At 35.8% G+C, this 19,129-nt stretch overlaps 1 protein-coding gene across 2 annotated transcripts in view; it reads right to left on the minus strand.

Moving 5' to 3' along the window:
- The window catches only part of LOC150102038 (uncharacterized), a 266,372-nt gene extending 249,632 nt beyond the window's left edge, over window positions 1–16,740 (minus strand). The window contains exons 1-2 of one of the 2 annotated variants that reach the window (XM_090400132.1): window positions 16,578–16,740; window positions 11,698–12,125 (exon numbers count right to left, since the gene is read on the minus strand). In XM_090400132.1, coding sequence (XP_090256258.1) covers window positions 11,698–12,054 — 357 coding nt within the window. In that variant the 5' untranslated portion in view covers window positions 12,055–12,125; window positions 16,578–16,740. Of the gene's footprint in view, window positions 1–11,697; window positions 12,126–13,114; window positions 13,159–16,577 lie in introns of those variants that run through there. The other variant, XM_090400133.1, reaches the window with a different exon arrangement.
- Window positions 16,741–19,129: the final 2,389 nt, after the last annotated feature.

Raw genomic sequence — 19,129 nt, forward strand, 5'->3', positions numbered from 1 at the left:
TGAATAACACATATATACACATATATTATAAGGGATAGGCAGAGCGTTTTTTATATATTTATATGAGGTGGGAAAGGGGTTGAAAACAGCAACTGATTTTTTGGAGGGAGGAGTTGACGGGGTGCAGTCCGTTTCGACTATTCGTGGTCGTCGTCTGAACACAAGGAGGAAGTGGATGCTTCTGCTTGTGAAGTGTTTGTGTTATCGCCTATTGGTTGGGATTGTGACCTCAATTTTATGTTGTGTAGCTTCCAAACCTCGGAGATTATGTAGGGCCTGTGTATGTTGATAGAGTTCGCATCACACTTTATGGCTATTGTTTCCGATATTCTAAGCATTGTTTCATTGTCTTGTCTGTCTACTATGATAGCGTTGTCGATCTGCGGGGTATGTTTTTGTTCAAGGGCGTGGACAGCTATTTCCATTTTTCCTGTGCTTTGTATTCAATTTTCATCAAACATCAAAAAGAAAAATCGAATACAAAGCACAGGAAAAATGGAAATAGCTGTCCATGCCCTTGAACAAAAATATACCCCGCAGATCGACAAGGCCATCATAGTAGGCAGACAAGACAATGAAACAATGCTTAGAATATCAGAAACAATAGCAATAAAGTGTGATGCGAACTCTATCAACGTAACAGGCCCTACATAATCTCCGAGGTTTGGAAGCTACACAACATAAAATTGAGGTCACAATCCCAACCAATAGGCGATAACACAAACACTTCAAAAGCAGAAGCACCTACCCGACCTGACATAGCATCCACTTCCTCCATGTGTTCAGACGACGACCACGAATAGTCGAAACGGACCGCACCCCGTCAACCCCCCCCCTCCAAAAAATCAGTTGCTGTTTTCAACCCCCTTTCCCACCTCATAAATATATAAAAAACGCTCCGCCCATCCCTTATAATATATATGTATATATGTGTTATTCAAAAAAACCCGGTTTTTTTCCGTTTGTTATTTCAATTCTCCCACTTGCCAACCCCCCCCCCCCCCACACACACACACACAAACAGTAGTTTGGACAATGCAAAAGAAGAAGAGCCACAACACCCAGAAAAATGTATGTGCAAATTTCTTGTCCTCTATGCAACATATATTTATTGATAAATATACATCTACAATGCGCTAAGAATCTGTGAGAAAAAGAGCCAATGGCATTTAAACTGGGGCACTCCTAAAGAGAAGCGAGCAAATAGCCGTAAATATAATAGTTCTAAGATCATACAGCAAAGGTTACAAACACAACTCAGAGGATAATTGAAATGCTGAAACAAACATTGACATATAAAGAAAAGTATGTCATTTTGTTTCTACAAGATTTTGATACAATCTCGTCTGAACTACTATGTGAATATCTAGTCTCCTGGTTTCTAAAGTAATGAAGATCGAGTGGAAACAGTGGAAAATGTTAATGATCATATAGACTGTGTAATGTAGATTATGAAGACACACTGAGAATTTTTCAGCTACAAACACCTGCAAACAAGAGAAAGAAGAGTGATATGATAGACATACAAACTTCTGGAAGGGTCATATACCACTAGTAGAAGGAATTTTTAATTTTATGGAGGGCAGGGAGAGGACATCCATGGAAGTTGAGAATGAATGCAGTGAAGAAAGGGATGAAAATTAAATTTCTCTCTCATAGAGTGGTATACAACTACAATGGATTGCCTTTATAGGTGTGGAGTAGAGCTAATGTGACTGAATTCAAGAAGAGGTATAACGATAATGGCAGCCACATCCCCATTTCTAGGAAAGTATTAGATAATTTCCCACATAGCCAACACTGATCCATAATCTATAAAGTAGGTTTAAATATTCCAATCATAAGAACAGTATTAAAACCTAGGTGGAATTTTCTCAAAGCAGATCGTGAATCCTTTAAGAAACAGGTTGATGCTGTTATAAGATTTATAAAGCCTACTCTAAACAACTACAATAGTTTTGTTGGCATTATTATTGGTGCTGCCAAACGAACTATTCCAAGAGGTTTTAGAAGAGATTATATTCCAGGCTGGAATAGTGACAGTGAAAGACTGTACAAAGAATTCTCTATTAATAACTCCACAGTAGCCACTGAGCTACTGAGGTCTCTCAATAATGCCAGGAAAGACAAATGGATCAAAACAATGAACAATTTTAATTTTACTCATTCCAGCCGAAAGACTTGGTCCCTGATTAGGAAGCTTGACCCTAATACAGAGACTTCTGGTAAACTGCTTGCCATAGACCCAAGATACATTGCAAAGCATTTGGTTTCAATGACTAAATATCTTCAAGATAAAGTAGCCATGAGAGAGGTGAAACAAAAACTAACAAAACTTAAAACAGATCTCCTATCATCATCACTATCTCAGGCTTTTACTTCCCAGGAACTTATCCAGGCAATTAACTCATTGAGGACTGGGAAGGCAGCTGGACTTGATGACATCTACCCTGAATTCATCAAGAACTGCAGTCCAAAAACTATTAAATAGCTTACTGCTATGTATAATAATATTCTGAACTCTGGCATGCTCCAATCAATTTTTAAAAGATCTAAAATCATTGCCGTCGTAAAAACTGGCAAAGATCGTACAATTGCTTCCTACGGATCTATCGCCTTGCTAAGCATCTGTCTGAAACTTTTTGGAAAGAATGATATATAACAGAATCTCTCCAAGTATACACAACAGAACTCCTCAGGAACAGGCTGGCTTCAAACCTGACAGAAGCTGTTGCAATCAAGTACTGGCCTTCACAACCTTCATAGAAAACAGCTTTGAAAAACAATTGAAAACGATAGCGGTATTTGTGGACCTCTCTGCTGCCTATGACACAGTGTGGAGAGAGGGTCTCATTTTAAAATTCTTAGAAATTGTCCCATTACCAAAACTAGCTAACCTACTTAACCAAATACTAGCAGACAGATGGATTCAAGTATCTCTTAATGAATCCAAAAGTAAATTCTTTAAGATCAAAAATGGCTTATCTCAGGGGTCAGTTCTTGACCCATTGCTTTTTAACTTATATATTAGTGATATCCTATCAACAACATCAAGGAAATTCATATACGCTGATGATATTGCTTTGTAATTCAACATTCCACATTTCAAAAAGCTGAAAACATCTTAACTGAAGATCTGGCTGTACTTGATAAACACTTTAGACGATGGCAACTACAATGCAACCTGAACAAAACTGAAGCTGGACCCTTTCATTTAAGTAACATCCAAGCTAACTATATCCCAAAAGTTTACATCAGAAATAAACTGGTTAAATTCAACAATCGTCCAAAAGATTTACCCTAGAAAGCTGAAAAATTAAAAACTCATAATAATATAATGCATAAACTTGCTGGTACTTCCTGGGATGCTGATGCCAACACACTGTGCACTACTGCACTGTCTTTGGTCTATTCTACAGCAGAGTATTGCGCTCCTGTGTGGGTTGAACAGCACACATGTTTCTCTTGTCGATGTCCAGCTGAATCAAACTATGAGGATAATCTCTGGTGCTCTAAGATCTACTCCTGGCTACTGGCTCCTAACTCTCAGCAATATAGCCTCTCCCTTGCTTCGCAGGACCATAGCCTTAAGAAAATTATGGACAAAAATAATTGGAAATGATTCCTTGCCTATCCATCAAGACATTTTCCTTCCATACCTGGCAAAGACTGGAATCCAGTTGCCCTGCCTGGAGGAGTACAATACAAATGAATGACCAGAACTTCGATCTGTGCAAGTCATGGAGAGAGTATTGGCTTCAACATACCTCCAATCTTCAAATTCCTATTTTAAATCCAACATCTCATCTGGAGGGCTTCGATCTCCCTAGACATGTATGGACCACTTTAAATCAGAACAGGACACGGAAGATATAAACATCTCCTGTGTCCTGTTCTGACCCGATTTAAAGTGGTCCATACATGGACCACATTTAAAAAAGTCCCCTTTAGTGCCTATCTACTCTTTCTCGGGTACTTTTTTAAACTGAATCTGGGATTTAAGGATTAATCTCTGATTCTTAATTTTAAGTATTTTAGCCTATTGTACCCCTTTTAATATAATTTTTATAATTGTTTTCATGCAGTTTTTATGTAAATGTATGCAATATCTTGAGACCTGTACATCATACGCTAAATAAAAAATAAGAGGTATAACAGCTGGTGTGGTTAATAAAGGCCTCCCTCAACTCCCTAGAGGGTACCTAGTAATATGCAAGTAGCTTCTGTCAAGTTATCTTGTTTTGAAATAAATAAAATTTATCAAGAAATTATATTAATCCTGGCAAAAACCAAGTTTTCCTAAGGGCAAAGCAAAGCTAAAGCATTTGCCTTGATAACCAAGTGGTCAGTGTCTCCACTTCCAACTAACATGCTATGGATTTGCATCCTGCTACTAAACGAGTCATTCTGAATGTAAATGAATTTCACTGCCTGGTATGATCACAGCTGATACGTTGGATTATGGGGATCGAAATGCATGCTGTCTGGTCTTCAAAGATTATCTAAATCTTACTGGCCTTTTAATGCAGAGAACCAACCAGGGCTTCTGACCAATCTTCATTTTCTCATAGTGCACCCTGTTAGGTATCTAATCAGATACAGAACCCAAGAATGGGCTGTCAACTTGGGATTTAGCCGACTGAATTGTATTCTTATTGGCTTAAACTATAATGCAAATGATGGTACAATATAACAGAATTTCATGCCAGCTGAGGCATCGTCCAGAGCAATTTATGCAAGTATGCTTGAGAAATAGCTAAGAACAATTGTGCTAAGAAAAAGAGATATGTCTTGACATATGCCTTTTCCAGATCAACAAGTTTTGTTGATCTGGAAAAGGCATATGACAAGGTGCTAAAAGGAAAGCTCTTCAAAATGTTACAGTTATATGGCATAAATGGGACATTTGAGCAATAGATATTCTATTCAAGCTGTAAGTCATCAGTTGGAATTGAAGGAGATACAGGATGATGATGTGATGTTAAATGGTGTACAGCAAGAGTGTACATTATCTCCACTGTCATTGTCTATATGAATCACATTATGAAGCAGTATCAAATCTGATATCAAAATTGGCAATGTTCATCTTAGCTCTTTACTTTATGCAGATGATGCTATACTTCTGAAAAAATCCAGTATAAGTGTACAAGATTCCCAGACTAAACTGAATAGCTATTGTAATAATTTTTTTATGAAAATCAGCAATAAAAATACAAAGACAGTGAAAATAGGCAGAAACAGTAAAAAATCTCAACTATGTCCTGGATGGTGAACCAATAGAAAAAATAAAACATTTCAGATATTTAGGCACAATTTTTAGCGAATATGGCAAATTAAATATGAAAATACTAAGCTGGTATGGTAGGAAGTCATCTGAATAAATTTATATGAAATATGAAAGAAATAAGTCAAAATACTAAATTAGCTGTATACAAGACAGTGTTCAAACCAATTTTAACTTATGAATCTGAGAGCTAGGTTAGAAAGAAAACACTTGATCAAAGATTAGAGATCTCTGATATGAGAGTTCTGAGAAAGATCAGTGGAGTGAACAGATGGCATCAATGGTAATATTATATTAAAAATGAGAATATTAGGAAAGAACTTGACAGTGTTAGCATCCAGGAATGTGTTAGCAGAGCTAATCTCAGGTGGCATTGTCACTTAAACAGAATGGGAGAGGAAAGATTAGCAAAACAAGTGTTCTTTGCCAGGTTGTCATGAAAAAGACCCAGAAGACAAAAAAAAGATGTAGATGGACTGATATACTGTAGTAAAAAATGCCTTAAAAGACAGAAATAGAAGATCTGATAATGTTGGAGTCTTGACAGATAACAGATTAATTTGGAGGAAAATTGTTGATCAGAAGTTATAAATGGTGCAACTTTTTTTTTCATGTGGTAATATCATAATTATCCTGTACACCTGCTGAGGGTACATATCATTTTGGTGATATGTACCCTCTGAGTCAGTAAGAAGTGATGGGAAGAGCAGGTGAGTGAGGAAGAAGAGACTGAAGTGGTGCTTATGATTGAAGAAGCAGGCAGCATGAGTGTAGAGAATGAGAGAATAAGTGTGCAATACAAACAGGGAAATGGGAAGACTCAGGGTGGATAGGGGAACACAGCATGAGAAAGGGTGATGCTCCAAGTGGATGTGAATCTAGAAAAAAAGTGAAAGGGATGACATGAGATGTATGGGAAAACAGCTGGATTTGAAGAGGATTCTGGGATGAATAAGGAGAAAAAGAAATAGCTCAAGGAAAGTATGGAGAAGTCACATCTCATAAGTGATATCAGCAAAACCTGTTATCCAAGAATGAGCTGTTATGTTTGTATACAAATGACAAAAGTATCAAAAACGAGGGAAATTAAATGGTTGCATTGATTGAGTTCGTTCACCCAAAAATAGTTGGCATGAGTTGGATAAGGATGGTATTCTGACAGGAATAAAGATGGAGAGGTATGAGGTATTTCATGAAGAGAGAAAAGGTAAAAAAGGAGGTGGAGTGCTATTGATGATAGAAAAAATGTTATGTCCATACAAGATAGGGGGAAATAGTGGTAATGGTTTTGAGGTAGTATGGTGTGAGATGAGATAGAGGTGAATAGAATCAGGTGTTGTAGTTAAAGTGTTGGAAAGACTGGTGAGAATCTGGATCCAGAATTGGGTTGACAACAGTGGTATTATCTTGGATGGACAGCACGAATTTGCTAAAGATAGGTCACGTTTTAGTAATCTACTTACTTATTACAATAAGGTGACAGCAGCATTTGATGTGGGAGATGGAAACACAGTAGTATACTCAGACTTTGCAAAGGCTTTTGATAGATTACCACATAAGTTGATAGTCAAACCAGGATGATTGGAAGTTGGATATTAGACTAGTGCATTGGATTGGAGAATGGCTGTCTGATAGATATCAACTAGCTGTGTTTGGAGGAGCAATATCCCAGAAGAGGAAAGTCAGTAGAGGGGTTTGCTTTACTGTATGCCAACAGAGATATGAGATCCTTCGACACTTCTGCACATGTCAGAAGAAGGAGAATCCATTCCGATAATAGGGTAATCAATACGTCTTGTGGAATGGGAATGAGTTGTTTATTATTACATGTCGGATTTCTTTTATGAACATTGTAGTTTATAAAGTGGTAACTATTTTGCTTATATAACAGTTGAAAAATTTTACGTAGAAAGCATGTGATTTTGTGTGCTGGTGACCAATTCATACATCAGCTTATTTCTTTTTCCCCTTCAACATGAATTGACCCTTCTTGGCAAGTTTCCAGACTAGAGTCTCAAATCTGTGGTTGGACAGTAAGGCCCTTGCTGTTTAACCTGCATGTTAATGATATTGGGAAAGATTTGAATGGGGATATTCATTTGTTTGCAGATGATGAAAAGTTGGAATGAACTATGAGGAGTAGAGCAGAGATATCTTGCAGCCTTACAAGAAAACTTAAATAGACTGAGTGAATGGGGGGATACCAGTTCAATGTTACGAAATGTAAGGTTTTAAAATTTGGAAAGCAAAGATGGAACAAAGTATTTATTCTAGGTGGGGATACATTGTTGGAGATGTAAGAAATAAGAGATCTTGGGGTGATCGTGGATAGGGATCTGAAATTTAGAGAACATATTGCCCAAATTGTGAGGACAACACAATGAATCCTGGGAATGATTACAGAGAACACTGACTTGTAGAAATAAGGAGATTCTGGTTCCATGATAGGTCATATACGGCTAGTCCATATATGACCTATCTGATTAGGTCACATATGGACTAGCGTGCACAGATTTGGCCACCTGGTTTTCGAAAAGATGAAAGAGATGTTGGAGAGGATCCAAAGGCGATTGACCAAAATAGTTTCTGATCTCTAGAATGTTGAATATGAAGAAAGGCTGAGACAATGCAATTTGCAGTCTAGTGGATAAGAGGGGACGATATGATAGACATACAAATTAGTAAAGGGCTGTCATAGGATTAATACTGAAGAGGTTTTTCATAAAATGGTTAGAGATTGGGGGAGAACAAGAGGTCATCCCTGGAAGCTATATAAAGGACAGTGTGAACAGGAGCAGTGAGAAGCAGGTTTTTTGTGGAGTTGTGAATGACTGGAATGCAATAACTGAGAGCATTGTGTCTGCAGAGAATTTGAATGTGTTTAAGGCACAGTTTGATGAACTGTGTACGACAAAAGGGACCTCTTAGATGAGTGAATATGGTGTCTTGGGATAATAATAATAATACTCCACCCACAGCACTTGCAACTTATTATGGTGGGATTCACAGAATTACAAAATGCATGGTCATGAGATCACTGGCTGTTCTTAAATACTGGAATGGTGGATTATATGAATTGCAAATGTTATGAAAAGATTAGCAAAAAAACTTGGGAAAATTTTCTGTACACAATTGGAAGACCCATTGGCACACCTAGGAAGGGGACCTGCCCCCCCCCCCCCCCAAAAAAAAAAGAAAGAGGAAAAAAAACTAGAAAAATTTCCAAAAATCTTTTATTAAAATTTATTTTTTTAAATTTATGTTGTGTCGTGTCTTCTATTTTTATACTACTTATGAATTAGCGGTCACATAAGGTGGGAATACCCTCTGACTCTCGGGAATCATGCCATTGTAAACGCAAGGCGAAGAAGTAGTGCTCGGGTGATACTTTGTTTGCCCAAGCCGGACCAGAGATCACAGGTATCATGTATTGGCAATCATTGCAGATGCTCAATCATAGGTCGTGTGCAATGCGTAGTGTGTACTGTATTCTCCAATCATCTACTCAACTTCCCCCCCCCCAAGATTCAATCATGAGTGCTCATCTTCCCCCCCCCCCAGATTAAATCTTGAGTACTCGGCCCCCTCCAAGATTAAATCCTGAGTGAACCACTGGGAAGACCAGTGGGATATTGTGCACTTCAGATGAATGTAAATTAGCCAATCTCAACACAGAGGTTGCAGGGTTTTTTCCTTCTCAGAAACCAGTCTTTTGTCACGCATACAGGCAATGACCTACATGCAGATAGCGGTTCTGCATGTAGGTCAAGGTTCAAGTAATACAAATGCTGAGTTATACAGAATGGAGTAATTTCACGAGTCCTCGGTGGCATCGTGTAATTTTTATTTAAGGCTAAGTAATCTTTGCAATGCAATGAGTAAAATAAATACAAAATAGCTTTGCATTTTTTTTTTTTCAGTTTTTCTCATTGCATTACAATGAGAAAATCTAATGATTTATAATGCATTACAATGTGAAATCTAATGATGCTCCTGATAGAATTTTAGGAGCATCGTGATTTCATTAGATTTTAAGCAATATGTAAAATTCTTTTACATACAGAAAAGTGAGAAAGTAGGCTGGTTGATATTTAGAAGCATATACTGCCTAGCTGACATCAGCACTATTACCAGTATTCTAGAGGGGCATTTGTATTCGCCAGTTAGAGCAAGTGTCAGCCAGTTGGCCACATTTAAACTATGGGCAAATTCTTTAGTACTCACCTCTCTTTTTATTTATTTATTTATTTATTTATATATATATATATATAGAAAGAGAGAGAAAATGTCATTTTTTAGTAGATACTTTTTAAAAAAATAAAATAAACTTAGTTTAATTCAATTTGTGTACTAGACTAGTAGCAAGCATCTACAGAAAAGGACATCATTTTCACATTGGGGTATTTAAAGGTTTCTTTGGAGAAAACTTCTTCCAAATTTTTAAAATACAAATAATGATCTTTCGTATTCTCAATTGATTCTATGGAAATATTCCCAGCTAATCAATGCTTTCTGTTTTAGCTGCCAAGGTGTATAAAAATCTGCATTTTTCCAATTTGTCCTCATAGGAAATATTCCAGACATTAACTTGACTACTTTCCTTTAAACCCTCTAGCAGTTCTTTCTCTTCATCTAGGTAATTATATGCAAATATGGTAGTTCAATTCTGCTGATTACAGTCATATCTGTTTTTAGGAGAGAGTGTGTTCTTATTTGCAGCAATTCTATCAACTAATCATCAAGAACTTTTGTCCATTTTCTTTCTAACAATCCCAAAAATATAGAGCACTGTAAAACAAACATTGTGTTTGACAACATACTGATGTCCTATTTCTACCACCACAGACATATGCACACTGAGAAAGAGACAGCATTCAAAAATTCTGCTGAGGAGGATGCCAGTTATTTTGCAAAATTGTTTCATCTGCAAACAGTGAAATATCGAAATTAACTATAAATATAAGAGTGACTCAAGTACAAAAGTCAACATTCTAGATACCCTGCTATTACTCTCATCCAAAGATTTAATAATATGGTAATATACCATTTTCTACTTGTATACAAGAAACATGACAACCATTGATTTAACTGTCAGTATCTCCACAGGCTAGCTCCTACTCATAACTCATAAGGTGAAAGTTGGTCTGGGTAGCAATCCTTCCCATTAATGCATCATAATATACATCCAAAAGGATAACAACTGCATTATGGGATGCTAGACCAATTTGATGTGACATCATCTGCTCAATATATAAGTAGCTTATCATAAAGTTACTTTAGGTGTTTATACCTGAAAGAATAAAATTAGAATCTCTTGATAAGCATAATTTAAACTTTAGTATTTCACAAAGCCTGTGTAGCTCAGTGGAAGTGGCATTTGCATTCCCAGCACCAGGATGCCTAAAGAAAGAACCAAGTTAAATTCTAGTTGCTGACTAGAAGAGTTTTTCTAAGCCTCTCTTTACTGGTTCCTGAGTTAGTCTATCTCTGACACAGGCAAGTGGGTTTTTTCTCCCAGAAACTCAAGAAAATTGACTGTAGAACCCACATTATTTCAGACAATAACATTGGAATAAGGTCTATGGGGAGAGAGTGGCATTCAGTGAAGGGGAGAGAAGAGATGGTAACACTCTTCTCTCCCCCTTCACTGAATGCCACTCAAAATTAGTGATATTCATAGACCAGCCATCTCTGATTGGCTACTAGTGGAGATTGAACTGTCTCAGTCTCCAAAAGCTAGACAGGATTAAAAAAAAAAAAAAAAAAAAAAAAATAGCCCTGCCTATAAGGGAATAAAAGGTATTAGCAGAATTTGTTTTAGTACTGAACCTATCATTTTCTGTTTCTGTGACATGGCACCACTAATATGTGCCTCTAGTGTCTGAATCCCCCCCCCTCCCTCTAAGAAGCATGTAACCTTTCCTAAGGGCTATTTCAAATAACCACAAGTTAGCCAGCCTTAGAGAGGTGGAAAAAAAAGAGAAAAAAAAACTACTTCCCAGAGTATTTTTCTTTCTGGAAGCTAATTTTTCGCCCTTTAAAACAAGGAGATACCCAGCCATGTCAGTCTACCTTTCTATTCTCCTTAAATAATTTTCTGCTAAAAATACAAATAGGAGAACTGCTTGAGATGCAATTCAGAATGCCAGCTTACAAAACATCCTGGATCATGAAAAGACAAAATGCAATTTAGCTTTTTGATACTTTATTAAATTACTATATCTGCAATGGTTGCAGAAAACACAGGAAAGCGAAATTCTAAAAATCACTTCGTTTGATGGAAAATTGACCTAAGTTGTATCCTTGATAAACCACATTTTACTGAACTAAAATGTAAATACAAGTATGTACACAGTCCTTACAACTGATCAAATGTTAATTTAAATAAGAAAAAGCTCAGCTCAAACACATACCTCAGATACATTTTTGCTGGTTTCTAACTCCCTCCTTAGCGAACGCATCACCAGTGTTACTTTATTTCTTGCTGCCGTTTGAGAATTCAATGTTGAATGGCTAGCTATACTTGGAAGATTTTGTAAAGAGATGAGATTTAAGTCACTTTCACTGCCATTTGGCACTGTAATCATCTCCAAATGCCTTTCAGGGACTGTTCTATGAACTATACTTGGCTGCAAAGAGTCTGGATTTTCAAACAAAATGTTATGGCACTGCTTACTGGTGTCTGGTAAAGAATGACTTTCATTATGTGGATGGTCACTAACTGGTGATGAAACAGTATTAGCATTGAAAGGATCCACATTAAAGTTCATTCTTAATTGGTATATTTCAATTTAAATTCATTAGCATTTAAATAAATGCAGCTTTCACTTGGGCATAGTTCCTGGAAGAAAAGTTTCAGATGTTGCAATTTTTGGGATTTTTTTAAAATTATATATTGGAAGAAAAAAAAAATTAGAATGAGGAAACTTAGCAAAACTACCCAAAAGAACCATCCTTCCAATGTGGATATAGTGATTAAAGAGTAAAGAAGATTTGCAGAACAAATACAGATATGAAATGGCCACAATGTAGGCATATGACGTAAAAATAACTCAAAAAAAATGAAATAGAGGAGAGAATTTAAATATATGAAGAAGGTCTTAAGTACATTTAAGATTTTTTTTTAAAAAGTACTGATGGGATCAGATTCACATGTCACAAAATGCACAATTAAATTCATGGTACCAATTTCTATTGGTAAAATCTGCCAATGAGTTCAAACTGATAACCTTCCATACTAGTGTGGGATGTTATCAATTTGAACCATCCACACACTTTTGCACAAGGGTGGCATGAAACCACTATAGTTGAATTTGAAAAGTTGGTTAGGCCTAGAATTCAGAATTGAGTAGACAACCAATGACATGAAATCACTACATGACAAAGGCTGGTAAGTATAAGTTATGCTTTTAAGCAAAACAATAACAATCTGAGTTCTATTAATATAAATCTTACTCCAGTTTTTATCTGTTTCATTTTCAGTAGTCAACAATCTTTATTTTACAACCAGAAAAAAATGCAAAAAAAAAATCAACTATATCTATATAGCGCTAAATACTTCTTTCAATGATTTAAGTGAAAAGAAAGAAAGAAAGCAATATTTTAAACTTCTAATTGATGTATTGCCTATACAAATGATTACTCCTTAATTTTTACTTAGCTAAGATGTTAACTGCTATAAAATATAAAAAAAAATTAAAAAAAACATCCTTTACATCATGCAAAAACTTGGTATGAACGGAAATTTAAAGAAGCCTGTGAAAATTTGATTAAGCACCTTATCTTAACAATAATGGCAGAATAAAAATCCCAAGAATTTGGATGACACACCTTTAGACCACTTAGTTCAAGTTTTCCAGCAAACCCTGATTTAGGATTCTAAGCAATTATTTCACCTTTCACCATACTGCTTTGTTTAAATTTATATGTATACTTATGAGTAACTTTGTGTAAACATGTTGTTCCCTAGCTTAATTTATTTTTGTAACGAAATAGATAACAACAAGACTCCAGCATTGATGTAATAAGGTTTTATTTTTTTTCCCATCAGAGGTCAGGCCAATAGTTTCAATGGTTGACCAAAACAATGTAACTTTAGCATACCATGTAGATTGTAGTGCAGTTTGTTTCTTTGTATATATATGTGTATACTCCAGATGATGACATCAATGATTATTTTGGTTTGCATTAAACTGAAGTTTTACTCTAACATGGTAGTTGTTTCCACAATTTTTATGTAGAATAACCTATATTTACATAAGTATGCATCCACTAAAAAAAAGAAAATTCACACAAAAATATGCTTGTTTTGCCAGATGGGTCGTGTATGGCTAACGTCTTCACTTCCACAATAGGTAAAAATTTATTTAAAGCTTTAAGTAGCTGCTTATTGAGTTCAGAGGCTGTTTGATTTAGGGCAGGTGTCTAGTCACTTTAACTATCAATGGTACTAATGCAATGTAGGTTTGACCTCTTGAGGAGTGGAAATGCAATTAAATATTTAAGTGGATTTGACTGCATTCAAAATTAAACATTCAATGCAACATAATATAAATTTGCTCAGATGCAAAGTTGTTCATCTAGAGTTAAATTTATAATTCTAACTTAAGGATAAACTGAAGCTTTTCCAGTATTTCTCAAAACTGTTGTGGAAAATTTTCATATATCATAAAAAGTCATGACATCTACGCCACATTGACAGCCAAATCCACCACCTGCAGGCTGGTTACAATGTGGGGATGCTATTCACTCATCTCCAATTTTAACAAATGCAATAGGATAAAGAAAATGAATAGATGTTTAACGAATGCTTATTATTGTTGGATCCATATTTACTATATATATAAAAAAATACAAACATGGAAAGGAAAAATTCCAATGTGTGTGTATAGTACGGGAGGAAATGACAATTATCCATTAGCATGGTGCAAAGACTGCTAAACTGGGATATGGTTACAATCATACAGGATCTCCAATTCCATTGAGGTCTCGTAATAATCCAATAAGCAGAAAATTCAAACAATAAGATAATATTGCAGTCATTGACCTATTCATGCTACACTACTTCATCCCTACCTACAAAATAGTAATAATACTATATCCAGACAGTGGAAAGTATATCAAAATAATGTAATATTGAAATCATTAAAAATGCCTAAACCTGTATGGACTTTAAGAAGTGCTTTCAATTTGCAAGGTTCACACTTCATGGGGTACTGAGATCCTAGAGGTTAAACTAAGATCAAGAGACTTTACTGTGAAAACTATTTGACTGCAGATGCAAGGATAGGATAGGAGCAAGAAAGAAGAAATGCTTAGATATTTAAAATGACAGGATACACTGCATTACAATGACATCAGCAACTCACTGCCTAGAAAACCAAGATTAACTATGCCATAACCCTCAATTTAATTACATTCAAATGATAAACATATTAAAACAGATGCAAGCCATAGACTGTCTACTAATCTACAAATGGAAAAATCCTGAAAAAATAAATTACATATGAATTATTAAAGACCTAAAGCACCAAATTTGAAAAACTCATTTAAAACCAACAAATTATATTTATACATATAGCAATTCACAACATAATTAAATTATTAATGGGCAATACTTTAGAAAAAGACTTGTATTACCATTTAATACATGCTCTATACTTCTCTACCAGCTAATGAATGCACATACAAATTCTTAAGATCATATAAACCATACAGAAAGATGCATTTTATTTTCACTGGCTAAACAAGTTATATATTTATCATCATCTAGCTACAAACAGTTGAAAACTGAAAGAAATCAGTATGAGTAAGCCGAGAGCCAGTAGCATGGCTAGGTTTTAGTGCCCTTGGCAAATTCATAGCTATGCTCCTTTTAATTTTTATAATTTTATTAATTAGTAAAATATCCTGCAATGGATACCCTTAGCAAACTGCCCCAGTGTTGAAGTGTTCCCTACACCATTGCCAAGAGCTAGATATGCCCTGAACTAGATATGCCTTCACTGCCAAAGATGAGCTTACCCAATTTCATGCCTCCATTCAGTGTTAATGTGGGTAATAAAAACCTACTTGTTTTCTTTTTCTGAACCTTTATTAAAATTTCCAAAGCTGGAAAGTTTTCACAAATATCTATGCCACAACAAGATTTAAATCCATAGCCTGTTAGCCAAAAAAGAACTTATCTGCTGACCAATGGAAAACATTACACATATGAAACAGCTAAAGACAAGATCCCATAATTCAGACATTTAAGCTGTCTGATTTTCTTTCAAAACAAAATGCTGAAAGTTATGGGGGAAAATTTATATATATAACTCCAAAAAAATGTTAAGGATTCTATCCTTAATATTTTTGGATATTAAAGTGATGGCATCCTTGAAAGATGCCATCAGTTCCCGATTTGTAATCTCAGAGCCTACAGGTACAGGACACAAATAGCAATATATAAATCTATGATATTACCAGCTCATATCAACAATTTTCATTCAAATAAATCTGTCATGTTTCCAATATCATCAAATATTTCTTCTATGGCACTATTACCCAAATTTTGCTCAGGACTCTCATATGTGAGGCATCAAGTCTTCAATTTTCCCTCCCAACTTTCTAAATAATTTGCTTATTCAATCTATATAAATTTGCCATCTTTCACCGAAATTTGCCTGATCTCATATTACCACATGCGATCAGGCAAAGTTGTACCATATGGGTACAACTCAAAATGAGATGTATCCATATGGCGAATTCCACTTTTAAAGCCTGCTTTGTGAATTTATTCGGTGCGTTATTTGAGCAGTATCAGATGCAATTATCAAATAATACTACAAGAAAGCAAAAATCCCACAACAATCATCCCAATCGTAATTTTTTGCAGGCTAACTTGACATAAGAAAACTAGTTGAATAACCTCGAACTCCCAATGAAATGGACAAAGGCGAGATGAATTTATTTGAAAATGTTAACTGCATTACAGTTTCGACTTGAAGGGTCAAATTGTAATTTAAAAAATACATACGGCATGTTTTCATTAAAAATAAATAAATACTTCTTTCAAGCAGCCATTGGAGTTAACTATGCCTTCTCAGTAGAAATTCAGAACTGAAATCAAGTAAACAGCCAAGTTTGTGGTTCGAAGAACGCAGTTTAAAATAAATAAGACATCGGCATAAGTTGATTTGGACCTAATTCTAAACAGTCATCTCAACAGATTATATAGCTAACGCATGCTTATTTTTCTGCGATAAACAATACATAATTTAGACTACGTAGAGCATCACACGTCGTATTTTACCTTAACAAAAGATCGTATAGAGGCAACGCTACACTACAACTTTACTATATTTTCGTTGCATGATACTACCGATTTAAATTTATAACTGTGACGTAACTGTCTCCTACTGGCATCTAAAACTCTGAGCCAAATTTAATAATTAAGTATAAAACTATTCCAATGAAAATTTAATTTTGCTTCTGCTCCGTTTTCTAGCCTCAAACGCAAAATAATTGCGTGCAGCGACACGGGATAGGGATGTCAACTGTTCCCAAAAACTTCTCGTGTTCTTGCAAAAATTCTCAGTTACTACAAAAGACTGCATTTCTAAAATAAACACAAATGTAAACTAAACAGCGGATACTTCGGCAATTTACTCAATATCAAAATACAAATCGTTTTTCCAATTTACAATTCGTAAAAGGTATTTAATGAATATTACATAAAGATACTTCACATTTTTGCAAAGATATATATATATATATATATATATATATATATATATATATACAGGGAGTTCGGGATAAATTTGACATATTTATAATTAATTATATTTTTCCGTAAGTTACATGTATTAACACACACTTCTCTTCATTTAAAAGTTTGGACCCTTCTTCATTCATATACAAGATGTCAGAAAGGATGGATAGCTGGAACCCACCTGAATCATGGAAGAGAATAACTTGTATCATGATGATTCGTGCCCGCCATCAAAATAAGGATATTACGACTGCTGCCCAATGCTCCCTGAATACAGTAAAAACAATCAGGCATGAACTAGAGACTTGCAATGGTGACTACGAGGATGTAGCAAGAAGAAAGATCCCTAGCAGACGATCTGATTGCGTTCGTACAGCAGAATTCCTCGCAAATCTGCAGGAACAGGTGTTGAAGAACCCTGGCATTGGAATTCGGGCTTTGTTCGTGGAGTTGCTAACTGTAGTCAAGCCCTGGATAACAAGGGTAGCCAATGGTAGGCCGTATGTATGGCAGCAGGATTCGGCCCCTTGCCACACCTCTGGGAAAAGTCAAAAATGGTTGTCTGAAAATTTCTACGACTTCACCAGTCCAAATGTTTGGCCTCCAAACTCCCCAGACCTTAACCCCATGGATTATTTTGTATGGGGCGCAGTTGAAAAAGACACCAATCGCACTTCCAGTAATACAAAAGCCCAGTTAATGGATAAAATTAAAACAGTTTTTGCGGCCCTTCCCAGGGAGACTGTAGCATCAGCTTGTTCGAGGTTCCGAAGCAGAATTGAAGCTGTGATCGATGCTAATGGTGGTTATTTTGAGTAAATCTTGTTGATAGTATTGTAATTAACTCTGCCTGTAATGTTTTTTTGTCAATTCATTAAATTTAATAGATACAAAGAAGATTTTCTTTTTCCTTACGAAACTGTCAAATTTATCCCGAACACCCTGTATATATATACACACACATATATTATTATTATTATTATTATCATTCAGGTCTCCATGGAGTCAAAAGACTCATCGTGAGAAGGCCTTCCTAAGAAACACAAAGTCTATGGAGACTCATCGAGGGGAAGTCCCCCCCCCCCTGAGAAACACAAAGTCTATCATACCACTCCTTAAACTCATTGACTGTTCTCAGTCTCACCACTCCATCAAGCAATGCATTCCATGGTTCAACTATCCTCCATGCAAAGAAACCACTCCTCACCCTCTTGCTCACAGTTTCCTTTCGTAACTTCCAGGGATGGCCTCTTGTCATCACTTCTTCCCGCTGTTCAACAAGCGAAAGAACTCCCCACTGTCAACCCTGTAACCACCTCTCAACAGTTTAAAAGTCTCGGTCCCACATTCCCTCAACTGATTCTCATAACTAACATGGTACAGTCCTGAAACCATCTTTGTTATCTGCCTTTGTGCCCTTTCCATGGTTAATTTATCCATTTTAAATTCCGGGGACCAAATCTGAGAACAATAGTCTAAGTGTGGTCTGATCAGAGACTTATACAACAGAATGATAACCCTTTTATCTCTGCAAGTCAGTGTCCTTCTCATTATTGCAGCAATCCTCTGTGTTACCTTCACCACCTTTGCAATATATCCCCTAAATTTCAGGTTTCTATCAATCATCAACAACAGATCTCGTCTCCCCTACTTCCTCCAGTATAACTCCTCCCATAGAGTATGCAACATCCCATCGATGTTTCCCAAACCTCAAGACCTTACATTTTGCTGCATTAAACCGACATCCCCATTCTATGTATACATAAAATACATGGGTGGCCGATGAACAGATACCAAAAAGTATACATGGAGGAACAGAATCTGAGAGAAAGCAGGTGACTAGTAGTGTGACAAGGCTCTGAACTTGGACCACTGTTTAATGTTTAATTTGTACATATAGGATAAAATCTGAATAGAGATATTCAATTATTTGCTGATGATGCAAAGTTGGGTAGGTTAATCAAGGTTGACAGTAAAGGAAAAACAAAAATGGATATCAGTTTAATGTTGAAAAATGTTATGCATTTTAGGATAAAAAGATTATAAGCTGTGTATATACCATATTGAGAGAACTATACTCCAGGAAATTGATG

Source organism: Typopeltis vanoorti, chromosome 11 (assembly GCF_054136105.1).
Source record: "Typopeltis vanoorti isolate ZY-2024b chromosome 11, IOZ_Tvanoo_1.0, whole genome shotgun sequence".
NCBI classification, from domain to species: domain Eukaryota; kingdom Metazoa; phylum Arthropoda; class Arachnida; order Uropygi; family Thelyphonidae; genus Typopeltis; species Typopeltis vanoorti.